At 35.3% G+C, this 27332-nt stretch overlaps 1 protein-coding gene across 2 annotated transcripts in view; it reads left to right on the top strand.

Moving 5' to 3' along the window:
* GLCCI1 (glucocorticoid induced 1) overlaps positions 1-27332 on the top strand; it is a 128123-nt gene that overhangs the window by 27239 nt on the left and 73552 nt on the right. For both annotated transcript variants that reach the window (XM_032760680.2, XM_032760689.2), the window contains exons 2-3: positions 7322-7473; positions 25795-25881. In XM_032760680.2, the coding sequence (XP_032616571.1) occupies positions 7322-7473; positions 25795-25881 (239 nt within the window). The remainder of the gene's footprint in view (positions 1-7321; positions 7474-25794; positions 25882-27332) is intronic.

Raw genomic sequence — 27332 nt, 5'->3', positions numbered from 1 at the left:
CTCCCTTGAGTTTTCTTTGAAAATAGACTGAAGGCCTCCTTCTAAATGTCTTAACTTATGTGTCATTTGACATAAGTTTATTGGGTGAGCTGTAACCTAGAGAATCATGCCTAAATAGCTGCCTGACTACATTTTTTGGTTTGTTTGTTTTTCCTGATGGACCTCAGGTTACAGAGTTTTGTCAGGCCTCATTTGGTCAGAAGCATGTTTGTTTCTCTTGTCAGCTTCTTGATTGGTTTCTTTCCAGATTCTGCAGGGCAGCCATATGGTCATTTCTGCATGTTTTCTAGATTGCTTCTGTGGCAGAGTTCCAGGTTTGGTTGATTAGTATTTCAGATTCTACCCACACTGAGAGAGCTTCAGTTTTGCTCTTTGGTTTTATTTCAGAAAGCATATTCACAACTAGTATCCTTCCTGTCACTTATCTGAAGTTCATTTGAATTTGGTGATTTTATTTTATGTGGCCCATGTATTTGGCTAATGTTTCATCATTTTGTATGCCAAGGAGGAAGACTATTAATGGCTGTTGAAGTGCTTAGATTATGCTAACTTAGGAAAACTAAATCTAGTAATAATTCTATTGGATGATAAATATTAATGTAGATTAGATTGGGTAGAAAAACATACCAGTCACCTTTCCATATCTTGTATTCTCAGTTATTTTGTTACCTTTTTTTTTTTAATTTATTTTTAAAATCATTGTCTATAACTGCGAGGCAAGGAGAAAATTACTTAATGTTAGTAGTGATAATACATTAAAAACTATAGCTTTCAAGGTATTCTCATTACAGAATTAATGAAGTAAATTTCTATTAATAAAATTGAGCTTTAGCAAATTTATGCTTAGCCTTAGTGAACCAACAGCAGGAAAATTCCCCACCTGTATTTATTTATGGCTATTTTTGATCTCAGGTAGTTTAAAAACTATCATTTCCAGATATTTTGAAGTTGAAGAAAAGCACCTTAATGTCTTGTATTCAGTCTGATCTTGATGAATTTGGTATTTTGATTTCAATGAAGATTGAATTAATACGAATAGGTGAAGTTAAACATCATGAAAAACTCACTGACTACCTGTTAAAATAAAGGTTTTATAAAGTAGCTATAGAGGCTGGGCATGGTGGCTCACACCTGTAATCCCAGCAGTTTGGGAGGCTGAGGCAGGCAGATCACTTGAGGTCAGGAATTCAAGACCAGCCTGGCCAACATAGTGAAACCCTGTCTCTACAAAAAATACAAAAATTAGCCAGACATGTTGGTTCATACTTGTAATCCAGCTATTCGGGAGCCTGAGACATGAGCATTACTTGAATCTGGGAGGCAGAGTTTACAGTGAGCCAAGATCACACCACTGCATTCCAGCCTGGGTGATAGAGTGAGACTGTCTCAAATAAATAAATAAATAAATAAATAAATAAAGTAGCTATAGAATATTATAGCTAGTTTATAAAATTTTCAGACTCAGGGTTAAATTATTTAATGAAATTAAATTATTAAAATCTAAATTTAACATATATTAGAGCAGTCTGATTTAATTTTACTGTGGCACTTTCATTTTATAAGAGAACCTACTTTGTTTTTTTCAGACTTACATTTTTGAGGAGGTAGTTTTTTTTGTTTTGTTTTGTTGTTGTTGTTGTTTTTGAGACGGAGTCTTGCTCTTGTCACCCAGGCTGGAGTGCAGTGGCGTGATCTTGGCTCACTGCAACCTCTGCCTCTCGGGTTCAAGAGATTCACCTGCCTCAGCCTTCTGAGTAGCTGAGATTACAGGCGCCCACCACCACGCCCAGCTAATTTTTGTACTTTTAGTAGAGACAGCGTTTCGCCATTTTGGCCAGGCTGGTCTCAAACTCCTGACCTCAGGTCATCTGCCCACCTCGGCCTCCCAAAGTGCTGGGATGACAGGTGTGAGCCACTGTGCAGGCTCAGGAGGTAGCTTTTATTGTAACTACTTTTAACTTTTATTTGCATGCAAAATGTCTTGTTTGTGTGGTTGGGTCTTTTCCAAAGAAGCTATAGTGTACTTTGTCTTTCTTTCTTTCTAGTGTTCCTAAGCATTCTACCTTGAAGTGTTTTGTATTTAGGTTTTAAGGTTCTTATTGCCATGGCCAGAACTTTATTAATAGCTACTGACCTTTTGAAGGAGCTGACTACATGTTTAAATTTATTAGATCTAAAAGTTTAGCTGCTAGTCACAGATTTCAAAGAATTGGTTGACTTTTTTGCAGCAGGATATTTTCTAGAGTGTATAGTCAAGCTTTTAATGTCTCTAAATAGGTTGTTGCCCCCCAAAATTTATTTTTTGAGATACAGAAAGAAAATATAATTTCCATATTTTTATTTTTTATTTCCTACATATACATTTCTATTTTTCTGTTTTATAATATATAACATATTAGCAATATCATAGATATCCAGTACATAAATAAACAGCTACACATTACTGCATGCCTATATATTTACCAATAGGGACACTTAGTAAAAATAATTTGAAGACCATAGTTCTGACAGACTAGTTATAGAAAGTGAACACTAAGGGTAGAGCATGTAATCTTTTTAAAGAGATAGGTAAAGATTCAATGATTAAAAATATAATAAAAGAAAAATTAAGTAAATAAGTAAAAGTATAGATTAGAATATTATTATACAGACCAAGGGACTCATTTATAGGTTATTTATGTATTTAACTCATTATAAAACATTAAAATGGGCTGAGTATTGTGACTCACGCCTGTAATCTCAGCGCTTTGGGAGCCTAAGGGGAAAGGATTGCTTGAGGCCAGGAGTTTGAAACCATCTTGAGCAACACAGCGAGACCCCATCCCCACAAAAAACTTAAAAATTAGCCAGATGTGGTGGTGCACACCTATAGTCCTAACTACTGTAGAGCTGAGGCGGGAGGATAACTTGAGCCCAGGAGTTCCAGGCTGTAGTGAGCTATGATCATGCCGGTACACTACAGCCTGGGCTGGCGACAGAGCAATACCCTGTGTCTGAAAAGAACAAGGCTGGGAATGGTGGCTTATACCTGTATTCACAGTATTTTGGGAGGCCAAGATGGGAGGATCGCTTGAGCCCAGGAGTTTGAGAAGCCTGGTCAACATAGTGAGGCCTCATCTCTATAAATTTAAAAAATTAGCTGGGTGTGGTGATGCACACCTGTGGTCCCAGCTACTCAAGAGACTGAGGCAGGAGGATCACTTAAGTCTGGGAGTTTGAGGCTGCAGTGAGCTGTGATCATGCCACTGTCCCCTAGCCCTGGGTGACAGAACTAGACCATCTGTAGAAAACACAAATAAAATAAATTTAACACCACCCCTTCAAAAAAACCATTAAAATTGTTCCTATTGTTTATTTACTACACTAAAAGGAGTTTTAATAATTAAATGGACTACATACAACTTTTCAAATTGTTTGGAGCAATTTAAGTAGAGGCTCAATTTATTCAGTTAGAATGGCGTTTCCTTATCTGGTTATAGCTGACCTTTACATAGGCCTTTTAAATTTAGAGGTCAACTGATAAATGTCGGCTTTGCCTCTCAACAGTTTGTTGTCTTTTGTTTCTTCATGGTGGAAAGAATTTAAAGTAAACTTTAAAATTTTAGACAAATTACTATAAATCAGATAATGGGAGATGTTAATTTTCTGTTTCCCAATGTTGCTAAAATTAGTAGGTATTGCCTTTATAACCAGGAAAAATATTCAAAAAGTTAATATAAATAACTTCTAGTAGTATTAATAGAACTAGAAACAGTTTATATATCTTCAAAGTTACCTATGATGTGGGGAGGAGGTAAAGATAAAGGGAGAAGAAACAAACAATAAAACAGAAAGCAATTAGCAAGGAAACATTCCAAAATAGGAAAAACTTACATGACAAATTAAACCAAATTTGTTATAACAATAAATATAGTTGGGATAAGCTCACCTTTTACAACCAGAAGGCTTGCTACAATGTTTTTTTCAAAAAGTACAAAATCATATTTTGTTTTATGATACACATAAAAAAATCTTTTAAGAACTTAAAAATGAAAGGATGGGCATACCATGCAAATTAACAGAAAGAAAGCAGAAGGGGGTCATAATATTCAGTATCATAAAACTTCAAAAATAATTAATGGGACAAATTATAATAGTGATATATATAAGCTGTAATGTTGATGTCAAGAATCTATATGGACCCTTTACCATTATGTAATAGCCTTCTTTGTCTCTTTTGATCTTTGTTGGTTTAAAGTCTGTTTTATCAGAGACTAGGATTGCAACCCCTGCTTTTTTTTGCTTTGCATTTGCTTGGTATATCTTCCTCCATCCCTTTATTTTGTGCCTATGTGTGTCTCTGCATGTGAGATGGGTCTCCTGAATATAGCACACTAATGAGTCTTGAATCTTAATCCAGTTTGCCAGTCTGTGTCTTTTAATTGAGGCATTTAGTCCATTTACATTTAAGGTTAATATTGTTATGTGTAAATTTGATCCTGACATTATGATGATAGCTGGTTATTCTGCCCATTATTTGATGCAGTTTCTTCCTAGCATCGGTGGTCTTTACAATTTGGCATGTTTTTGCAGTGGCTGGTACTGGTTGTCCTTTCCATGTTTAGTGCTTCCTGCAGGAGCTCTTGTAAGGCAGGCCTGGTGGTGACAGCATCTCTCAGCATTTGTTTATCTGTAAAGAATTTTATTTCTCCTTCACTTATGAAGCTTAGTTTGGCTGGATATGAAATTCTGGGTTGAAAGTTCTTTTCTGTAAGAATGTTGAATATTGGCCCCTACTCTCTTCTGGCTGCAAATTAAAACCACAATGAGATACTATCTCACACCAGTTAGAATGGCAATCATTAAAAAGTCAGGAAACAACAGATGCTGGAGAGGATGTGGAGAAACAAGAATGCTTTTACACTGTTGGTGGGAGTGTAAACTAGTTCAACTATTGTGGAAGACAGTAGGGTGATTCCTCAAGGATGTAGAACTAAAAATACCATTTGACCCAGTGGTCCCATTACTGGGTGTATACCCAAAGGATTATAAATCATGCTACTATAAAGACACATGCACATGTATGTTTATTGTAGCACTATTCACAATAGCAAAGACTTGGAACCAACCCAAATGTCCATCAGTGATAGGCTGGATTAAGAAAATGTGGCACATATACACCATGGAATACTATGCAGCCATAAAAAGGGTGAGTTCATGACGTTTGCAAGGACATGGATGAAGCTGGAAACCATCATTCTTAGCAAACTATCACAAGGACAGAAAACCAAACACTGCATGTCCTCACTCATAGGTGGGAATTGAACAATGAGAACACTTGGACACAGGAAGGGGAACATCACACACCAGGGCCTGTCATAGGGTGGGGAGCTGGGAGAGAGAGAGCATTAGGAGAAATCCCTAATGTAAATGACAAGTTAATAGGTGCAGCAAACCAACATGGCACATGTATACCTATGTAACAAATCTGCACGTTGTGCACATGTACCCTAGAACTTGAAGTATAATAAAAAAAAAAAGAAGGAAAAAAAAAGAATCTATATGTGCTAAATAATATAGAACTAAAATATAAAGGTCAAAAATGTGTAAAAAATAAAGAGAATTTTTAGAACTCAATAGTAGTTTAAAGCTTTTAGAGTATTCTTCTAAGTCTGTAACAGATAAAACTGATAATTATTCCTATATTCTATAATTTAATTCAATTGATATACAAGACAAGGAACTATATATTCTGAAAACAAAATATCTTCTCTGTAATTCATGAAACGTTTATAAAAAATGACCATGTTTTTGGTCACAGGGAAAGTTTCAGGTAATTCCAAAGAATAGAAATGGGTTCCATTAGATTCTCTGCCTTCAGTACAATACAGTTAGAGCTAAAGTAATACAGATAAAGAGGAAATCTGGTAATTTTCAGATCTTTTCTATCAATTCTTGGGTCAAAGGAAAAAATAAAAACTGCAGTTCTAAGCTGTTATCTGCATAATATGATAACATGCATTTTCTTCTGTTTTTCTGGTAAACTATGTATTCTGATTTCAGGAAGGTAAAGGACAGCATTTAATAATGTTTCTTCACCCTCTGTAAAGAGGAAGGCATTTTGTTTGATGTGAGATATGACTCTGAAAAGACTCTTAGCCTTGGGAACCTATAAATCTGTTGGATTCTATCATAGAATGCACATTAGTAGTAAATTATTTAGGATGGATATATGGAGAATCCTCTATAGTTTCTGTATAGATTTGGTGTTCAGTGTGATTAATTTTTAACAGAGATACTTGTGATACCCCTATGGGAAGGAGAACTATAATAGTTTGTTATGGCAGATTAATTGAACTGTGTATAATGTCTATAGATTTTGGGTTCTTTTTACCTCTGTCCCTTGTTTGCATCTCTTGCTCAGTATTCTTCTAGGCCTCAAATTCTTCATCTGTGAATGAGGAAGTTGAATTAAAATATAAAGTTATTTATACATGTTATTTTTGTATAGCTGTGAATAAATTCATTAAGTGAGTATTGAATGTTGATTCCTATTTAGTCTGTAGGGTTTAAACTTATGCTCTGGTGGGGGAGAGAAACAGGCTTAGGGTGCCGTGAAAGCAGAGACAGGCAAGTATATCTTAGAAGGAAGGGGAGAGGAAAGGGCATTAGGGAAACTTTCACAGAGGCAGTGTGACATCTGAACCGGTCTTGAAGATAAATGAGTTTGTCAAATAAACAAGAAAGAGAGTTCTAGGCTTAGGAAGTAGAATGTACAGAGGCAGAAAGAATGTATTTTACCTTTGGAAAAACACAGGCCATTCATATGACGCTTAGCATGGAATTATGGAGTAGCAAGATATTAAACGTTGAGGTATATGGCACCCAAATCATGAAAGCTTAGTATGTCATACTAAATAATATGGTCTTTAAATTAAAGACAATGACTAACCATGGAAATGTTTTCTATTTGGGTATGACACTGTAAAATTTAGTTGAAATGGATACAGGGATAGCAGTTAGATAACGGGCAGTTCAGGTGAGACATGAATGGGGAGTCTTAATTAAAATAATGGCGATGAGATGATACGCAGATTTATATAAAATGGATAGGCTTCATAGGGTGTGTGGAAGCCGTGGAAATGTATGTGAGATTTAACGTGAATGTATTTTCCTTGGGACATGGTTCATACATTTCATCTGATCATACAACAAGGCTGTTAGTGTAAATATATATATCATGGGGAAAATTGACAGGATGACATTCTACAAACTATGAAGTTAAATAACTAAATTTTATTTTATTCACTAATGATTAATCTTTTTTTTTCACTTTCTGTAGCGGACAGGGCAAAATCTCAGCAAGTTCGGACCTCTAGTACAATAAGGCGAACCTCCTCTTTGGATACAATAACAGGACCTTACCTCACGGGACAGTGGCCACGGGATCCTCATGTTCACTACCCTTCATGCATGAAAGACAAAGCTACTCAGGTAAAATAAGGAAATCAAAATCAGCTTATTACCCTGCACTTCTTCTGTTTTGATCACAGTAAAGAAAATGTAATATAATCAAATTTTCCCAAATTTGAAATACATCCAACCAAGGAAGAAAGGAAAAATCCATTGTTTTAAATAAACTTTGCAATAATTGTTTTTTGTCATCTGGGTTTTAGAAGTTTTGAAATTCTTTAATACTTAAATAGCACATCAGTCTATATTACATGGTTGTAGACACACTGTAATTTTAAGAATTGCTTTCTAATAGAAATTAAAATGACTAGTAACCATTTTAGAAAATATAATTTTTTAAGAAGAGTTTGCACAGTTCTTGAAAATAATTTGTAAAGTAGTAACAAATGCTTAATGAAATCTGTGTTGGAGAATTTATTTTTTTCTGTTTAAAACCAAGACTAAAAGCCTTCAGAGGGAAATAGAAATTAACTGTCACATTTTCCCTGTTTTTGGAAGGATCTCCAAGCTTTTGATTTGAAAAGCTTTTCCTCCACATCAGAAAAAAAATCTGAAAACATCTTTATTCATGATTATCTGAGTTCTTGACCATACCTTCATAACAGTAGTCAATCAGCATTTATTGGCATAAAGAAGAATACTAAAAATATAAGAGATAGTCATTGGTTTTAAAAAACCTGCAGGACAGTTAGGTAGATAAGATACACATTTATAAAAATTGGTAAAAGAAGACAGTGTAATTCGACGTTAGATGAATGGAGTATGTAAATGTGAGGGCATTCAAAGGAAAGAGAACATTTTGGGCTTTGTAGGTTAGGGAAATAGAATAATTAGAGGTTCATGTCTGAAGACTGAGGAAAAAGAGAGAAAGTTTTGGACATGATCTGTAAAACTCTGCTTCTCAGTTTTTGTCATTTTCTCAGGGAAGCTTGAAACTGTGAAATTGGCTTCTTCTTTATCATCTGTCTCATCAATTCTGTCCTTGTAATATTTTATGCTGCTCTACTCTTTTGATTTCCATTCTTCATTTAGTGAGGAAGAGGGTAAGTTTAATATGGCAGGCAGTGGAATTTCCAAATAGAAATAACTAGCAAAACTTAGAGGTGTGGGCCTGGAAAGTTAGAGATCTGGACACAGATAATTAATTCAGAACCATCCTTCTAGAGGAGTTAGATTCACAAATATGATAAAATATAGGTAAAGAAAATAAAATTTAAAAATAATTTTAAAAAGAGAAAATTTTTAAAAATGTAGTTATAGAGTATGAAAGAAGAAGGTCAAGTGATGGAGGACTTAGTTTTTGGAAGGGTACACACACACAAGAAAAAAACTAATATATTCATCTGAAAGCAGCAAGAGGAGGAGGGAGTTAATATTTATTAACTATGTACCATGTACTGTTTGTTTTATAACCTGTTTCATTTAATTCTCACAAGACCATTGCAACATTACACAGATGGAAAAGCAGTCACTCAGGGAACTTAAATGATTTATCTAGGAGCATAGAGCTAGAAAGTGTTGGAGCCAGATTTCTAACACAGGCTAATCTATTAACCAATATGAGCTCCATTTTTATTATTATTAAACTGGGATTATAGGATAACACAAACATACATATATATATATGTAGCTAGTGCTGTGACACTGCACTAAAAAATGGTAGCTATTCTTTTTAGATTACCAAACCAACATATGAAATGAACCCTATGTGCTGACATGACACTATCCAGAGGGAAACATTATCTTGTTGTTTGTTTGTTTTTGTTTTTGTTTTTTTTGAGACAAGAGTTTCTCTCTTGTTGCCCAGGCTGGAGTGCAATGGCGCGATCTCAGCTCACTGCACCCTCCGCCTCCCAGGTTCAAGCAATTCTCCTGTGTCAGCTTCCCGAGTAGCTGGGATTACAGGTGCCTGCCACCATGCCCGGCTAAGTTTTTGTATTTAGTAGAGACGGGGTTTCACCATGTTAGTCAAGCTGGTCTCGAACTCCTGACCAAAGGTGGCCCACCTGCCTTAGCCTCCCAAAGTGCTGAGATTACAGGCATGCACCACCAAGCCTGGCCCAGAAACATTATCTTATTCGTTCTTCACAAAAATTCTGAAAAAGAAGAGAAGCCAGAGAAAGAGCGAAACGCTAGGTGAAAAACTGGAATAGTGAAGCCTTAGAAGTCAGAGGAGAAAGCTATTCTAAGAAAGGAAAAAATTGTTGACAGTATCAGATGCTAAAGAGAGGTCATGGTGATTAAGGACCAGATTTAGGGATCAGAGGCACATTGTCTTGGAGAGTGCAGTATTAGAGATAATGCTAGAGTAGGAGACCCTACTATTTGAGAGTTAAGGGAGTGATGTGGAGATAGAAGAAAAGAACACTGGGTATGTTTCTTACACATGTCTGATTTTTTATCTGTGCAGTGGGGTTAATAAAACCTAACCCATAATATTACTGTGTGATTAAGTATGATAATATTGAAGGTAAATTTGGCAAATACGAGATACGCATTTAAGTTATTAGTAGTATATGTAGACATGCCCGCTTGTAACGTTTGCAGGGTCTGCAGCAAATATAAAGGCCAATATACCATATGTATGTAAGTTAAATGAACAAATTATTGAGTAAAATACATTTTGTCCTCCCCCCACTATCCAATGACAAATAATCTTCATATGGACCTGGAAGATGAGGTTTAAACTAAGAATTCTCAGATTCTTCAGAGTTACATGCCGGTATATGTCCACATGCAGCAGGCCCACCAGGCCCACTAGGCCCACCTCATCTGAGCCTAAGTCCCATTCTCTTCCTACCCTACAATCTATTCTGTACTTTAAGCTGGCTTTACACATACACTTGGACCCACCAGTCCTCACATTCAAGTGCCATCCTCAACAAGCAAGAACCAGGGAATGGGTCTGCAGACCTTAGAAGCCAAGCCTACTGCTGTTTGTTCAGGAAATTCCTGGTTTTAGATTACATGGAGTATATTCTACAGCCAGGCATAGGCTCATAACGTCCATGCTGTTTGCTCCCAAGGTCTCTTATCCCATGGGGAGGGGCATGGCTGCTAGAAGGCCAGAGGAATTTCTCCTAAATTTTGAGGTCCAGGATAAGGGCTTGTCTGGCTTGCATCTATCTGGATGTAGGTCATTTATTTGAGAAGTTTGACATTGAAAAGAAGGTAAAATATAGGGCTCATTTTACAGATGAGGAACCTGAGGCTTAGAGAAGTTAAGTAATTTGTACATCATTACATAGCTGTACATTAATATGTACTACGTACATATTGCATCGTTACGTAATATGTACGTAGTACGTATTAAGCGTGAGGACAGTGAACCCAGATCTGGCTGATTCTAAAGCGTTTCCTTTTTTTTCTTCAGCTCTCTGTTGCCTTTTATGGCAACCACTAACCACTAACCTACTTCTTGCCTCACAAGCATAAGAAATGGTCTTGCCCTAACCATTTATTAGTTTAATTGAAGATACAAGAGATGAACATATGAGATACTTTTTATGGCGACATCCATTCCTCCTGGATTAACTGTTGAACTCTTAGGGTGGGAAGAAGTCATTTTATTTATGTAGTGGAATTATGTAGTTGACATTGGTGGAAGGAAGGTGGTATACTCAGCTTGCTACAGACATTAAACACCTGGGTCGTTTGGCCTTGGTGGAGGGTGTCTTGAGGGTGTTCTTTCTTTTATATTTCTGTTTCAACTACCTTAATTATTGAGAGCTTGACATAAAGAATTTCATATTGTTTAGTATGTTTATGTATTAAAAAGAAGTAGCATAGTGTTGTGAAAAGATTGTAGACTTTGGAACCAGATCATGTATTCAAATCAAGGCCCACTGAGGGAACTTTCTGGGATAATGGAAATGTTAATTAAAAAATTAGTTAATTTTAATTAAGTAAAATTTATATATTAATGGTGTATAGCATGATGCTTTGATAGACACACACACATTTGAAATGATTACATCAATCTATTTAACATGCATTACCTCATTTTTTTATGTGTGGTGAGAACACTTAAAATCTACTCTCTTAGCAATTTTCAAATATACCATATATTTTACTGTAGTCATTATGATGTATAGTAGATCACTTGAAGTTGTTTCTTGTAACTGAAATTTTGTGTACTTTGACCAGCGTCTCCCAAGGACTCCTAGCCTCTGATAACCACTATTCTACTCTCTATTTCTGTAAGTTAAATGTTGTATATCTTTTTTTTTCTTTGAGACAGGGTCTTGTTCTATTGCCCAGGCTGGAGTGCGGTGATGTGATCTCGGCTCACTTCAACCTCTGCCCCTCAGATTCAAGCAATTCTCATGCCTCAGCCTCCCAAGTAGCTGAGAATTAGCTGGGACTACAGGCCCCTGCCACCACGCCCAGCTAATTTTTGTATTTTTAGTAGAGGTGGGGTTTCACCAGTAGAGGCTAGTCTTGAACTCCTGGCCTCAAGTGATCCATTAGACTTGACCTCCCAGAGTGTTGGGATTACAGGCATGAGCCACCATGCCTGGCCAGTGTTATATGTCTTAATAGAAGTTTGGGTTATGTTGGTGAATTCATTTATCGGAACTTACCCAAGTGTACACTTGTACATTTTGCTGTATAACTTTAACTTTAAAAATACAGAATATGAACGGAAAACAAATACTGAACTCAGATGTTTAGAGATGAAGTATACTGCTGTCTGCAACTTTGAAATGAATCAAAAATAAGATCAATTGATGGGTGGATACCTAGATAGATATCTGGTGGAGCAAATAGAGCAAAATGTTATTTAGAGAAGCTGAGTATTGGCTTTATGGGCCTTCACTGAACAGTTGTTTTTTTTTTTTTTTAACTGTTCTGTTTGAAATTTTTATTAGTAAAATGTTAAAAAAAAATTCATGACCCACTGACTTAACTGCTTTGTGACCCAGTCTTAAGCTTTCTTTTCTGTAAATTGAAGTTAATAATACCCGATTTGCACATTCACACATTTATTCTGAGGATTATAAGATACAGCTTTACATTGTTAAGGCCTCTGAAGAAATGGATCACTGCTGGTTATTTAGAGTCATCTGTTTAGCCTTGTAGAAAGAAAAACTAAAATCCATTTGTGAAATTTAATATTTTATTACTGTAGCCTTACAGATACAACCTTTTTAAAACAAAAAATGTATTACCAACTCTTAAAATTGAACTTGCAATTAAAGTTACTGTAATAAAACAGTAATTTTTCCTCAGTCTTCACCCCATAGTCTGAGGTATAGTCTCTGGACAAATTTTAAATTCTGTGTTTGAGTGTGTTTTTAAATGTGAAAGTAATATATACTCTTTGTAAAGTGGTCAAGTAATAAAAAATAATATATACAGCAATAATCAGAGGTATTTCCTACAACTTCCCAGGTATAGTAATGATTAGAGCTATTCATAAATATTGGCATTCTCTCTCCTGGGCACATGATAGGATTCTACTTCTCTGCCCACTTGAAGTTAAGTGTGGCCATGAGACTTGATTTGGGAAGAAGCTTTAAAGAACTGGTGCATTCTCTCTGACAGGGAAGTAACTGTTCACTTCTACTCTGTCCATCTGGGTCACTGACAGTGACAAGCATAGCCTTCTTAATGACCCATACATGTAGTATGAGCAAGAAATTAACTTTTGCAGTTTTAAGTCATTTAGATTTGGAGATTGTGTAGTTACCATCCTACAATCTAGTCTTTACTGACTAATATGCAAAGTATAACCCTTTTAAACAAATTTTTGTAGGCCTTTCAGAGTATAGTATGTTATTTTTCTTAATTAAAAGCTTTTCAAAAGATTCAGTGTGGACATAAAATCAGTATCAAAATAGAATGAAAAAAAAAAACTGAGCACTGAAAGTGTTTTTTTTTTTTTCTTAGAGTTTTGCCATTTGCTTAATTAACTTGTTTTCTTAATCTTATTTAAACATTTAAAAAATTGTATCTTAATAGTTTATTTTCCTGTTATACCTTTCTTTGAGTTCTATAGGCCTTAAACTTTTTCTGATATGGTTAGATGCGATTTTCTTTGTATGAGTAGTCCATCCAAAACAGCCCCTGGAACAGGCTACCTCAGCCCAAAATGTCACCTCTTTTGAAAATGTCCATTAAACTAGAAGACATGATGGTGTTAATCTACAGAGCTAATTTTCATTAACAAGCTTTCTGCAAGTGAATGTATTCAGTCTTAACAAGAGAAACCACCACTGCCTTCTTGCTTTCTTCTTTTTAAATGAAGATTTAAAATGCTTTTGATTAGATTTATATTCTAATAAAATGATGGATTTAATGCTTTTTATATATAACTTGTAAAAGAAAAAAGTCACTTGCCTAAACATAGAATTTCTACTTTAGGAATCTGCTCCCTGCCAAGGTCAGCATCCTGTCATATATCTTATAAAATCTCTGTGCTTCTCAGTTCTTGCAGGGATGCTTAGTGATACATTTATAGACATTCTATAATTATCCCAGAATGTTTTTAATTCAGCTAAATTAAAAGTAAATATTTCAGGTTATATATTTTTGGGTTTTATCTGATTTTGTTTTAAAAATAATGCTTTTTGGTGGTAAAATAATCTGTCATATATTTGATGGCAAAATAATCCATAATATAGAAGGACATGAATAGTAGCCACTAACTTCCTAGACCTACTACTTAAAAAAAGTATTATTAACAGGTTTTGGGGGGCACATATTTTGAGAAATTTTCTGTACCTATAGAAATACATTGTTTAAACATATACACACAGAGATGGAATCATACTTTATATCATATTACTGACTTGCTTTTTCCATTTGATGGATCATGGGCATCTCTCCTTATAACATGTAAATCCCTACCTCATTTTTTTTCTATTTTTTAAGTTGTGGTAAAATATATATAACATGCTAGCGAGGCATGGTGGCCTGTGCTTGTAATCCCAGCTACTCAGGAGGCTGAGGCAAGAGAATCCCTTGAACCCGGGAGGTGGAGGTTGCAGTGAGCCGAGATCACGTGACTACACTCCAGCCTGGGCAACAGAGCGAGACTCTGTCTCTTCCCACAAAATAAAAATAATGAAATTTACCATGAGTGAAAATGAATTAACCATTTTTTAAATGTACAGTTCCATAGCATTAAGTACGTTCATATTATTGTACAACCATTACCACCATCCATGTCTAATACTTTTTTACTTTTTCCAGCTGAAACTCTGTATTTACTAAATACTAGCTGTCCATCCTCCCCACCACACCCCAGCCTCTGGTAGCCATCATTCTACTTTCTGTCTCTGTGAATATACTCTAGGAACCTCATATAAGAAAAATCATACAGCATTTTCCTTTTTTGTCTGGTTTATTTTACTTAGTATAATGATTTCAGGATTTGACATTGTAGCCGTATGTTAAAATTTCCTTCCTTTTTAAGGCAGAATAATATTCCATTAGATATACATACCACATTTACTTTATCCATTCGTCTATGGATGGACATTTAGGTTGTTTCTGCTTTTTGACAGTTGCGAATAATGCTGCTAGCAACATTAGTGTATGGGTATCTTTTCGAGTCTCTGCTTTCAGTTCTTTTGTGTATATATCCAGAAGTAGAACTGCTAGATCATAGAGTAATTCTGTGTTTAAATTTTTGATGAACTGACATACTGTTTTCCACTGTGGCTGTACTGTTTTATACTCACATCAGCAATGCACAAGGGTCCAGTTGTGTTTTGTTGTTGTTGTTGTTGTTGTTGTTGTTTTGAGATGGAGTCCCGCTCTGTCGCCCAGGCAGGAATGCAGTGGCGCTATCTTGGCTCACTGCAAGCTCCGCCTCCCGGGTTCACGCCATTCTTCTGCCTCAGCCACACGCTGCCATGCCCGGCTAATTTTTTGTGTTTTTAGTAGAGACGGGGTTTCACTGTGTTAGCCAGCATGATCTCGATCTCTCGACCTTGTGATCCGCTCGCCTCGGCCTCCCAAAGTGCTAGGATTACAGGCATGAGCCACTGCGCCCAGCCAGGGGTCGTTTTTCTACATCTTTGCCAATATTTTCTTTTTTCCTTTTTTAAAAAATAATAGTCACTCTGGTATCTTACTGTGATTTTTGATTTGTATTTCCTAAATGATTAATGATGCTGAGCATCACTTCATCTGCTTTTTGGCCATCTATATTTCTTTCTGGAGAAATGTCTATTCACGTCCTTTGTCTATTTTTGAATTGGGTTTTTTGTTGTTGAGTTTTAGGAGTTCTTTATATATACTGGATATCAATCTCTTATCAGAGACATGGTTTGCAAATATTTTCTCCCATTCTGTGGGTTGCCTTTTTATTCTTTTTTTTTTTTTTTTGAGGTGGAGTCTCGCTCTGTCACCCAGGCTGGAGTGCAGTGGTGTGATCTTGGCTCACTGCAACCTCCACCTCCTGGGTTCATGCCATTCTCCTGCCTCAGCCTCCCGAGTAGCTGGGACTACAGGCACCTGCCACCATGCCCGGCTAATTTTTTGTATTTTTTAGTAGAGACGAGGTTTCACTGTGTTAGCCAAGATGGTCTTGATCTCCTGAACTTGTGATCCCCCCGCCTCAGCCTCCCAAAGTGCTGGGATTACAGGCGTGAGCCACCACGCCTGGCCAGGTTGCCCTTTTATTCTTTTGGTAGTGCACTAGTTTTTAATTTTGATAAAGTCCAGTTTATCTATTTTTCCATTTGTTGCCTGTACTTTTGTTGGCATATTCAAGAAATCCTTGCCAAATCCAATGTCAGGAAGCTTTCTTCTTATTTTCTTCTAAGAGTTTTAGCCTTTAAGTTTAGTTCTTTGATCCATTTGAGTCCATTTTTGTATAAAGTAAGAGTCCAACTTCGTTCTTTTGGATGTGAATACCCAGTTCTCCCAGCAACACTTGTTGAAAAGGCTGTCCTTTTCCCATTGAATGGCCTTGACACCCTTATCAAAAATCAGTTTACCATATATGCTAGGGTTTATTTCTGGCTGCTGTATTTATTACAGTGGTCTGTGCCTTGTGGCTTTTTGTGTTATGCCATAATTGGGAAAGATTTTTTCCACTCCAAGTTAAAAAATTTCATTTAAACTATATGTTCTTTTAATAGTTTTATGTTTCTTTTAAAATATTTGTGTCTTTGATATTTCTGGAGTTTATTTTGATGGAAGGCATGAGGTGATATCCAGCTTTATTTATTTTTCAAAGTGACAAACAGTTGATAAAGAGTTTATCTTTTCCCTGCTGTTTTGAGATATCATTGTTATATCATAAATTTCCATTCTTACTTGGATCTCTTTCTGGCTTCTCTATGCTATACTATATACCATTAATATCTTTTTTAATACTGAATGATTTTAATCTATATTGCTTAGTAATTCATTTTAATAATTTGTATGGCTAGTCGCGTATTTATTTTTGTCAGTTAATTTTATAATTTGTCCAATTCCTCAAAATATTTTATATTACAATTAAATATGAATTCAGGGGAATTGATTACCATATTGAATCTTATCCAAGAAAGGGGTATATCTTTTTATTCATTCAAGTGTTATGTTTGCCCTTCAGAATATTTTACAACTTCTTATTGGAACAACACATTTCTTGTTAAACTTATATCTAAATATTTTGTCTTTTTTGGTTGCTGTTGTAATTAGGATATTTAATATCCAATTTATGTACAGGACATCTTCAACTTGACTTTTCTTGTTTCTAGTAATTTTTAGGTAATTTTCTTTGGTTTTTCGGCTGTACGATTATCCAAATAGTAATTCTACATCCTTTTCGTTATTTCTTGGTATGTGTCCTTTTTTGGAATTGCATTTGTTGCCACTCCCAGAACCATGTAAACTGACAGTTATGGTACTGAATGCCTTGACTTTTTTTTTTTTGAGATGGAGTCTTGCTCTGTCGCCCAGGCTGGAGTGTAATGGCACTATCTTGGCTCACTGCAGCCTCCACCTTCTAGGTTCAAGCGATTCTCCTGCCGTAGCCTCCTGAGTAGCTGGAATTGCAGACATCTGCCACCATGCCCAGCTAATTTTTTAATTTTTTAGTAGAGACGGGGTTTCACCATGTTGGTCAGGCTGGTCTCAGATTCCTCAGGTGGACCTCAGGTGATCCACCTGTCTCGGCCTCCCAAAGTGCTGAGATGACAGATGTGAGCCACTGCACCCGGCTGCCCTTGCCTCTTTCTTGACTCTAATGGTAATGTATCTAGTTTACTCACTGGACAAGGTATACTGACATTTGCTATGAGGCATGTGTGCTTGTTATACATAGAGCACACATGCTTATTTTACTAATAGTTTTTCTTGTTTTAATCAGGAATAATAATTTATTTGGAAAATGCCATTTCATCAGTGAATATGTTTGTTAATTTTATATTTGTTTATTATTCAGCAGGAGTTCTTAAATTTTTTTCATGAGCCTTAGAGTATTTTTACACTTGCTTCATAAAAAGGTTTTGCAAGATTTCCTTCCTCTGTGCTCTAGCATAACACAGCATAAATATCATCTGAATTCTCTGTCACTTGGGTCTGAAAGGATTTTACCTAAGTAACTTACTAGCCTAGTATGTTTTTGGACTGTAGCACTTGAGAAAATTTTCTTAATTTCTTCCATGGTGCTTGGTCTCTTGGTTGATATCAGGGAGAGATTTCAAAACTTGTATTCTCTGAGGGGTGAGAGATGGGATGGTTAGATCTTAAATAAAATTACATATACTGATACTTCCCTTTCTCCAGGTGATGTTATTATTATATTTGGTATTTTATTCTTTTAAATTAATTTTTAAAAGTTAAACTATGAAACATGAGACATGCCAAAAGCACATAAAGCAGTTTCTCTTAATCTCATTAGACTTCAGTGTATGGAGTTTTATGATCCTGCCTCTATGCCAGCATCTTTCCCTAGAAATCTATTTGTTTTTATTTGTTTTTAAGAAATAGATCCAGACTAAGTACTTAGCATTTGGCTTTAGGCAACATTCAATAAAGTTAACTAAGTCTGAACTAAAACATAAATATTCGTTTCTGTTGACGTCATATTTAAAGTACCTAGCCTTTTCCTCCATTCCTGAAAGGAGCTTGGTTGGGGAGGACTTTAGTCAAAGGAGTAGATGATGCACCTCAAATACTTACTGATATAAAAAATAACTTTCAGTTTTATCACTCTGATCAGAAATTCATTTCCTGACCAAAAGTCACACTTTATACAGCTGTCTGAGTTTCCTGTGCCCTTGTCAAAGGGCTTGCTGTTGAAATATATTTAAGAAACAGCAGTTGCTGAAACATTTTAGGGGCTGGGGGACTTCTTCATGAAATGGAAGCAAGACTGAAGATTTGGCTGTTTTTGCCTCTTAGATTGCATTCTAGAGGTCTAAATTATTTTTTGTGGAGCTGGCCCCTGACTGGCTGTTGAGATTACCTTTACTTTTTCTCTCAGCCATCATCTAATTATGAGACAGAGGATTATAGAATCCTAGAGTTGAATAGTTCACACCAAATTAGTCATGTTCCTGGTTTAGGGAGTAATTTCTTTGGTTGCTAAAGGAATATACTCAGCTATATTGATGAAAGATTTTAACTCATAACTAAAATATTTAACATTTTATTCATTAGTTTCAAATACCATCTCTAAAATTACCAAAGTCAAAATTCTGCTTATTAATTTTAATAGGTTATGTGTTCATTTGTTTCAAAAGTAGAAAGTATACAGCGAAAGGCCTTTCCCATACCCCCGTTACCCTGATACTCAGTTTTCTTCCCTTTATGAGAAACATTTAGCTGGAAACAAAATTAACCTGTTTTTCTTCATTGCTTTCTCATGCCTTTGCCCCTAAGCACACTGTAGGTAAAATTGTGAAATAGGTTGTATTTATTTGGAATAACACTCTTACTCTGGTCCTGACCTGTGTTGGTTTTGTACATTGGTTCTCAATCTGTTATATCTTTATCAATTTTCTATGAAAATTTCCTGTGATAATATTAAACAGAATTTACTAAGAAAGACATTTTTACGTTAGAGACATTATGCCTTAACAATTAAGATCGGCCGGGTGTGGTGGCTTACGCCTGTAATCCTAGCACTTTGGGAGACCGAGGTGGGCAGATCACGAGGTCAGGAGATTGAGACCATCCTGGCTAACATGGTGAAACCCCATCTCTACTAAAAATACAAAAAATTAGCCAGGTGTGGTGGCGGGCACCTGTAGTCCCAACTACTCGGGAGGCTGAGGCAGGAGAATGGCGTGAACCCGGGAGGTGGAGCTTGCAGTGAGCCGAGATCGCGCCACTGCACTCCAGCCTGGGCGACAGAGCGAGACTCCATCTCAAAAACAACAACAAAAAACAATTAAGATCATAGAGTTATAGTTTAAAATTAGGTCATAGTTTACGGTATGGTATGAGAAAGCAGTATGCCTCTCAAGGTATACTGTTTTGTATAAATGAATGAATAAGTGAATGATTGATATGGGAGATACCATATTGTTAGGAACCAGTATAAACCAAGGAAAAACTTTTCCATGCTATTGGAATTCTAACAGCTTTTGGGGGACAACTATTATTGTCAACATAGCCTATTGCAATGAGGATTATATGAAATAATCCATGTTAAGCTTCTAGCACAGTATGTATGACATAACAGACACTGATACATATTAGTTGCCTTTGATTAGAATCGATAGTATTTTACTGTTACCAGGTTTAAATATAATAATATGGAATTAAGTGGACAGGAAAAGTCATTATTACTAGTATCAACTATTGATTATACAATTATGAACATTAGGTCTGGACTGGTAGGAAATGGCATAGAAATGATACAAATGACCCCAGAGCATGTGAGGGCTCTGAAATTCAATAAACAATTTCTGGTAGGTCAGTATTCATTCAGTCAGAGGTAGTTATTGTGTGTTTGCTGTCTTACAAATAAGAAATGGTACTTCAAATCTATAGGTTCAGGTGCAGGAGAGTGTATTCACATTCTTAGGAAAACTACTCCCTCCTCCATTACTTAGTTATCCTATTGGTGATATTCATGCCATCGTCTTCGCACTATTAGTTTTTATGACTTCAGTGGGTGTTTTTTAGAATGGTGTGAAAAATATTTTTGGCAGTATGTAGTAATCATCTATGTTGCTGATTTTCTGTCAGATGTAAGAGATTTTAAAACAATAACATGTTCAAAGCTAGCAAGAAAAATGAGTGGGAATATGGTCAACATGACACCTTGAGTGCAGAAACCGTATCTTATTGATTTCAACTTTTTAGTCTAACACTGGTTTTCAAACTTTAGAATCCATCAGAATCATCTGAAAAGGTTGCTTAAAAAATAAGAAGTATATTTCTGGGCCTTATCTATGAGTTCCAGATCTAGTAGTCTGAGATTGAGTCTGAGAATTTGCTTTTCTAACATGTGATGATGCTGCTGCTCATCTGTGGACTGCACTTTGAAACTGGTCTAACATAATGAGCACAAAACTTAGCATAGAGTTGGAGCTTGATAAAAAATTTGAATATATAACTGCTGCTATTACTGAATTCCTAAAGCTTAAAAAAAAAACCTTCCAACTTTACATAAAATAAAAATGCAGTCTTAACTTTCACAGTGTTTTGTTCGAGCTGAATTCTGCCTTTTTCTACACTCTTTGCTAACCAGAGCAGCTATTTACTATATCTGGTTGCCACTGTTCCCAGAAAGGCAAAGGATAATTACACTAGAACCACAGTCTTTTGTGCTGCTTTGTAATACTTCATCAAGATAGACTTTTCAAAATAATATTTTAAAAAGTTTTAAAAGAAGTTAAAAATTTTTTATTAGTCAAAAGAAAAACAAGTTTTTGTAAACAAAAACAAATATTTGTAGGGTTTGTCATTACCTATTCTAAACGTTTTTTATAATTTAAGATTAGTCTGTGGTCATAATTAATTCTTAATTTAAGTATCATTGATTTTTCAGCTAATTACATCTCATTTCTTGCTAGGTTTGTCATTGCTATAAGTACTATAAAATAATTAGCAGTCAGTACTCATATTTCTATAATCGATTTATAAACTACAATAAATTTTAAGACCAGTGATGAACCACAAAAAAGTAGATTTTTTAATATTTAAATAAGATTAAAGAATTTTGTGATGTTTTTGTTTATGGATTTTTTTTAAAATGGCCTTAGACTTTTGCACATTGACAAAGAATGTTTTTTACTAGGAGTTAGTTTGAGCTGGTTTGAAGTTGATAAAACTAAAAAGCATATTGGCCCTTTCTAGTTAGTGAAAAAAGATATACATAACAAAAGCACCCAGTATTTAAGCTTCTTGGTTGATCTAGCCAAAAATAATTTTTCTAATGGTATTCATTTTGAAGCCTCTTTAGTCCTGTGCAGTGGGATTGTTCTCTTTGCATTTTACTTAGAGAAAAAGTGGTTCTCACACAGGTTGGAGCTGGGAGGATGGCCCTAGAGGGTGGAAAGAAATGTCATGGTCTGGACTTTGGAGACTTCCAGGGAGTGAGAATAAAAAAGGACCCCTTCTACCTATAGGTATTCTTTTTACATAGAGGCTTTTTTTTTTCCAACTATCTTTTTTGTTAATAGTCTTACAGATAGGTTTTAGTTCTGCATTGTTCAAGTGTACAGAAGTTTCATTTCTTTTAAATGATGATATGATATTACAATTTTTCCTAAATTTATTTGACTGTGGAACCCTTTTTGTCTACTCCTAACCAAGGGCACGGTTATATGTAGCACTATTTTAAAAATTCTAGTCTAGATTAATGGACAGAATAACAGACCAGTTGGAAGGGGCTGCTTGCTGATATGAAAGGAAAGAACTTTTGCTACTTTGTGTTATTTTCCTGATTGAAATGGTAAAACATTTCTCAAATACACAGGTTTAATAAATTGGATTCAAATTAGTTCACCTTCTGTGACTTGTTAATCATCAGCTTTAAATAGATTTGATTTTGCTAGCCATCTTTTGGTTTTGTTTTGGCTAAAATAACTTATTAAAAATCAGTGATCAGTGTATAGAACACTGCCCTCCAGCTGAACTTTCTTTAATATTGGAAATGATCCATATTTATGTTGTCCTATATGACAGCCAGTAGCCACATATGGTTGAGCTTTTAAAATGTGCTAAGTGTGACTAAGGAACTTGAGTTTTATTAAGTCCTCATTAATTTAAATCTAAATAGGCACATGTGGCTAGTAGCTATTGTATTGGACAATTCAATCTGTAGAATATATTTGTAGATGAGAATATTTTTCATACTGTTTATTTTAAATTGATGGAATTAAAACTACTCTTTGGGGGATATTTTTGGAAAGTTAATACTACGATGACCTTAAATTATATGCATTCTATAGTCACATGATTGAGAGAACTCTTTCAGTCGTTTTTCTCTTTTAAAAAGTACAGTCATTGTCACTTAATGAGGGGGATATGTTTTGAGAAATGCATCATTAGGCATTCATCGCTGTGCGAACATCATAAGGTGTACTTACACAAACCTAGATGGTGTAGCCTACTAGACACTGAGGCTATGTGGCATAGCCCATTGCTCCTAGGCTACAAAACTGTACAGCATGTTACCGTACTGCAGACTATAGGCAATTGTAACATAGTGGTATTTGTATATCTAAACATAGAAAAGGCACAGTAAAAATAATGATATATAAAGGTAGAAAATGATACACCTATATAGGGCATGTACCATGGAATGGAGTTTGCAGGACTGGAACCTGCTCCGATTGGATCAGTGAGTGGTGAGTGAATGTGAAGGCTTAGGGTATTACCATAAACTACTGTAGACTTTCTAAGCACTGCACATTTAGGTTACACTAAGTTTGTAACAAATATTTTTCTTTCTTCAATAATGTTACCCTTAGCTTACCATAACATTTTTACTTCATAAACTTAATTTTGTTTAGCTTTTTGATCCTTTCATAATAACACTTAGCTTAAAACACAAACATATTGTACAACCATACCAAACTATTCTTATTCTAAAAGCTTTTATTATTATTATTATTATTATTATTTGCTTTTCAGACTTTTTTTTAAAGCTAAGACAAACATACACATTAGCCTAGGCCCACACAAGATCAGGATCATCAAGACATCACTAAGTAATAGGAATTTTTCAGCTTCATTATAATTTTATGGGACCACTGTTTTGTATGCCATACATCATTGACCAAAACATTGTTATGCAGCACATAGCTATACATATACTACTAACTTGATTTCTTTTGTAGGTAATTCTTTTGTGTAAATAATAATACACTCTGAAATAATTGAATAGGTTTTCACATTCATTTTTAAGAAAAGGATAATAGGAAGAAAGAAGATATCTGTGAGATAAGAGAACTCAGACTTAGTTCCTTTTGCCGTTGGCATGCTTGCCAGTATTGAAGCAGTTGCAGAATTTTTGTGGCTATTAATTTATCTGTAAGTTGGAGATGCAGTATATGTAAATGTCCTTTGAAAAAGAGCTGTACAAAATAACTGCAATTCACATTATAAATGTTGATTTTGAATAATTGTGGAAAATGCTAAAAATTTGACTAATTTTCTGTGAATATACTTTGAGTTATAAAGATTATGATCCTTAATCTTTTCATTTTGATAAGAGTAATGCTCAGTTGGTAGACAGGTAAAACCAGTAAGTTATATAAATTATCAAAATAAAAGTGACTAAACAATTGAATAATTTTGGAATAAATTTATTATTAAGGATACAATTATTTGGAGGGCTGAATTATTTTCAGAGTAGGTCATCTTACCTAGGACGGAACATAGGAAATTCTAATAAGTAATAGTTTTTATAAGCAACTTATTTAATATATTGATACCTCTTATCCGTGGTCTTGCTGATTGAATAAAATATTTTACTCTGTCAATTGACTTAACAACTTCTTTTTACTAGTGAACTGCTCAAGCAGTTTATTTTTGTGTTTATTCAGCTAGCATTCAGTTGTTAGTGGTTTTTTTGAATATCATTGCTTTTAAGACGTGGTGATTATTTTAAAAGTTTTCCACAAGCATTTTGAACTGTAAAATAGAACTGATGACTTCTTCATAAGAACTTATATATTATGTAGTCACAAGTATGGCCTTAATATAAATGATACCTTTTTGAGCATGTAATGAAAAATAATTTTTAAAGCTGTGTATAGTTACTATGACAATCATTGCCCTTTAAGTAGTGGTTTTTACTCTTTCTGATTTACATTACACAAGAGTCTTCTCATGTATTAAAGATGGTATTTTAATATTGTTTAATTATTATTATTTTTTTTTTGAGACAGAGTTTCACTCTAGTCACCCGGGCTGGAGTGCAATGACATGATCTTGGCTCACTGCAGCCTCTGCCTCCCGGGTTCAAGTGATTCTCCTGTCTCAGCCTCCCAAGTAGCTGAGATTACAGGCGCCCGCCACCAGGCCCAGCTAATTTTTTAGAGACGGGGTTTCACCATGTTGGTCAGGCTGGTCTCGGACTCCTGACCTCAGGTGATCCACCCACCTTGGCCTCCCAAAGTGCTGGGATTACAGGCGTGAGCCACCATGCCTGGCCTATTGTTCAATTTTTTAATACAACTATTAAATGGTCTTACCACTGTATGGCATTATTTCAGATTTAATGATTTGTGTTACATTTGAGGATAGTATCTACTAATGGCTAAATAACTGAAAATGATATTTTATATAAAAATGATTCTGTTTTCTGACATACAGTTCAGGTTTTTCGAAGATGTATTACTTTAGTTTATATTCTGTTTATTTAGCTTATATTTTACTATTTTTAATCTTTTACACTTTTATAATAACTTTATGTGTTTTATATAAAGAGGCCTGATATTTTTCAAAAAAGATACTAATACTTACTCTTCCCCAAGCACAGAAAAAGTAGTACAGTCAGCCCCCTAGCTAAATATTTGAAATGTAGGTCATTCTTAATACTACTGCTTTTAAGATACTTTTGTTCATTTTACCTCTATCGAATTTAGTGGAAATACCATTTCATATTTAGCTTGGCTATTCTCTTTAAAAACACCAATACATGTATCTTTACTATTCCCTTTGAATTTTATAATTTATTTATGTTATTGATATGAAGATATCAAATGTTTTAAGTAAGATGACTCAGAGACATCTTTGAGCATATATAATTCAGAATATGGCAGAATATTTTAAACATTTCACGGGGTCACGAAACTCTTAGCGTTTAAAGGATTTTACTATAGCTCTCTGACTGGTATGTGCTAAGAATTTGAAATATGTTTCAGTTGCTTGAGATTAGGAAGTAGAGATAAAATTTCTTATTTTATATATATATATATATTTTTTTTAAAGACACCTAGCTGTTGGGCAGAAGAGGGTGCAGAAAAGAGGTCACATCAGCGTTCTGCGTCATGGGGGAGTGCTGATCAACTAAAAGAGGTAAGTTATTTCTGCTTTCTGTCTGTAACCTGTTTTGGTCCTAGTAGATTACCTTAGTATTTCCTGAACGTAATGACACTTTTAAAATTTATCCTAACCTTACCTCTTTCAGTAAGGTTAGGACAAATTCTAGGGTAAGGTTAGAATAAATTCTAGCAGGTTTTTGTAAGGTTAGGACAAATTCTAGTTTGGTAGGCTGCATTCTACATTTTGGTGAACAAGTCTAAATTTACCTTATTTGTGTATTTTGTGTCTTTTATAAATATTTGTTATGCACTCAGTCAGCTTTAGCCTTTCCAGAGTGAAGTCTAATTTTATGTAATACTCTCTATCTTGTTCCTTTTAGTTAGTTTTGTTCTCTCTTCAGCTTGCTTGTTTTTAAGTTGTACAACCAGAGCTATAGGTTATAGCTTTGTTCAATGGTAGGACAGTGTTTTCTGTTTCTAATAGCTTTTTTATTTGAGATGGAGTCTCGCTCTGTCACCCAGGCTGGAATGCAGTGGCGCGATCTTGGCTCACTGCAAGCTCCACCTCCCAGGTTCACGCCATTCTCCTGCCTCAGCCTCCCGAGTAGCTGGGACTACAGGCACCCACCACCACGCCTGGCTAATTTTTTGTATTTTTAGTAGATACACGGTTTCACCACGTTAGCCAGGATGGGCTCGATCTCCTGACCTCATGATCCACCCGCCTTGGCCTCCCAAAGTGCTGGGATTACAGGCGTGATCTAATAGCTTTTTAATGATATCCAGCATATTGTTGCCCTTTGGAACCCAACAGTAATCCATGCTTCTTAGAAATTTAGTTTCTATGACCGATTTCCTTATTTATTATGAATAACCTGAGGTGTCATATCTTTATGTATATTTTGGATTATTTTTCCTGATACTTCTATCCATCTAAATTCTTTTCTATTTGTTTTTATAAATTACAGAAACTTAGAATTGAAAGGTCATCCAGCCAATCTTCTAAATAAATACTCCTTAAAAAGATAGTCATCTAATCTCTGTTATTCTTTTTTTTTTTTTTTTTTTTTGAGGTGGAATCTCACTCTGTCACCCAGGCTGGAGGACGGTGGCATAGTCTTGGCTCACTGCAGCTTCCACCTCCCGGGTTCAAGCGATTCTCTTGCCTCAGCCACCTGAGTAGCTGGGATTACAGATATGTGCCACCATGCCCAGCTAATTTTTGTATTTTTAGTAGAGACGGGCTTTTGCCATATTGGCCAGGCTAGTCTCGAACTCCTGACCTCAAGCAATCTGCCCACCTTGGCCTCCCAAAGTGCTGGGATTACAGGCATGAGCCACCACACCAGGCCATGATCATTCTTAGTGAAGGAAACTCATTACTTTATAAAAAGAGCCAGTTTAATTGTTTCAAGTTGTTAAATATGTTCTCTTATGTATTGAACTTAGAATTAGATAACTTAGTTTTGACTTTGCCCTCTGAAT

This window comes from Hylobates moloch, unplaced genomic scaffold (assembly GCF_009828535.3).
Source record: "Hylobates moloch isolate HMO894 unplaced genomic scaffold, HMol_V3 SCAFFOLD_1, whole genome shotgun sequence".
NCBI lineage: Eukaryota > Metazoa > Chordata > Mammalia > Primates > Hylobatidae > Hylobates > Hylobates moloch.
This window is presented reverse-complemented; position numbering and strand designations above follow the sequence as displayed.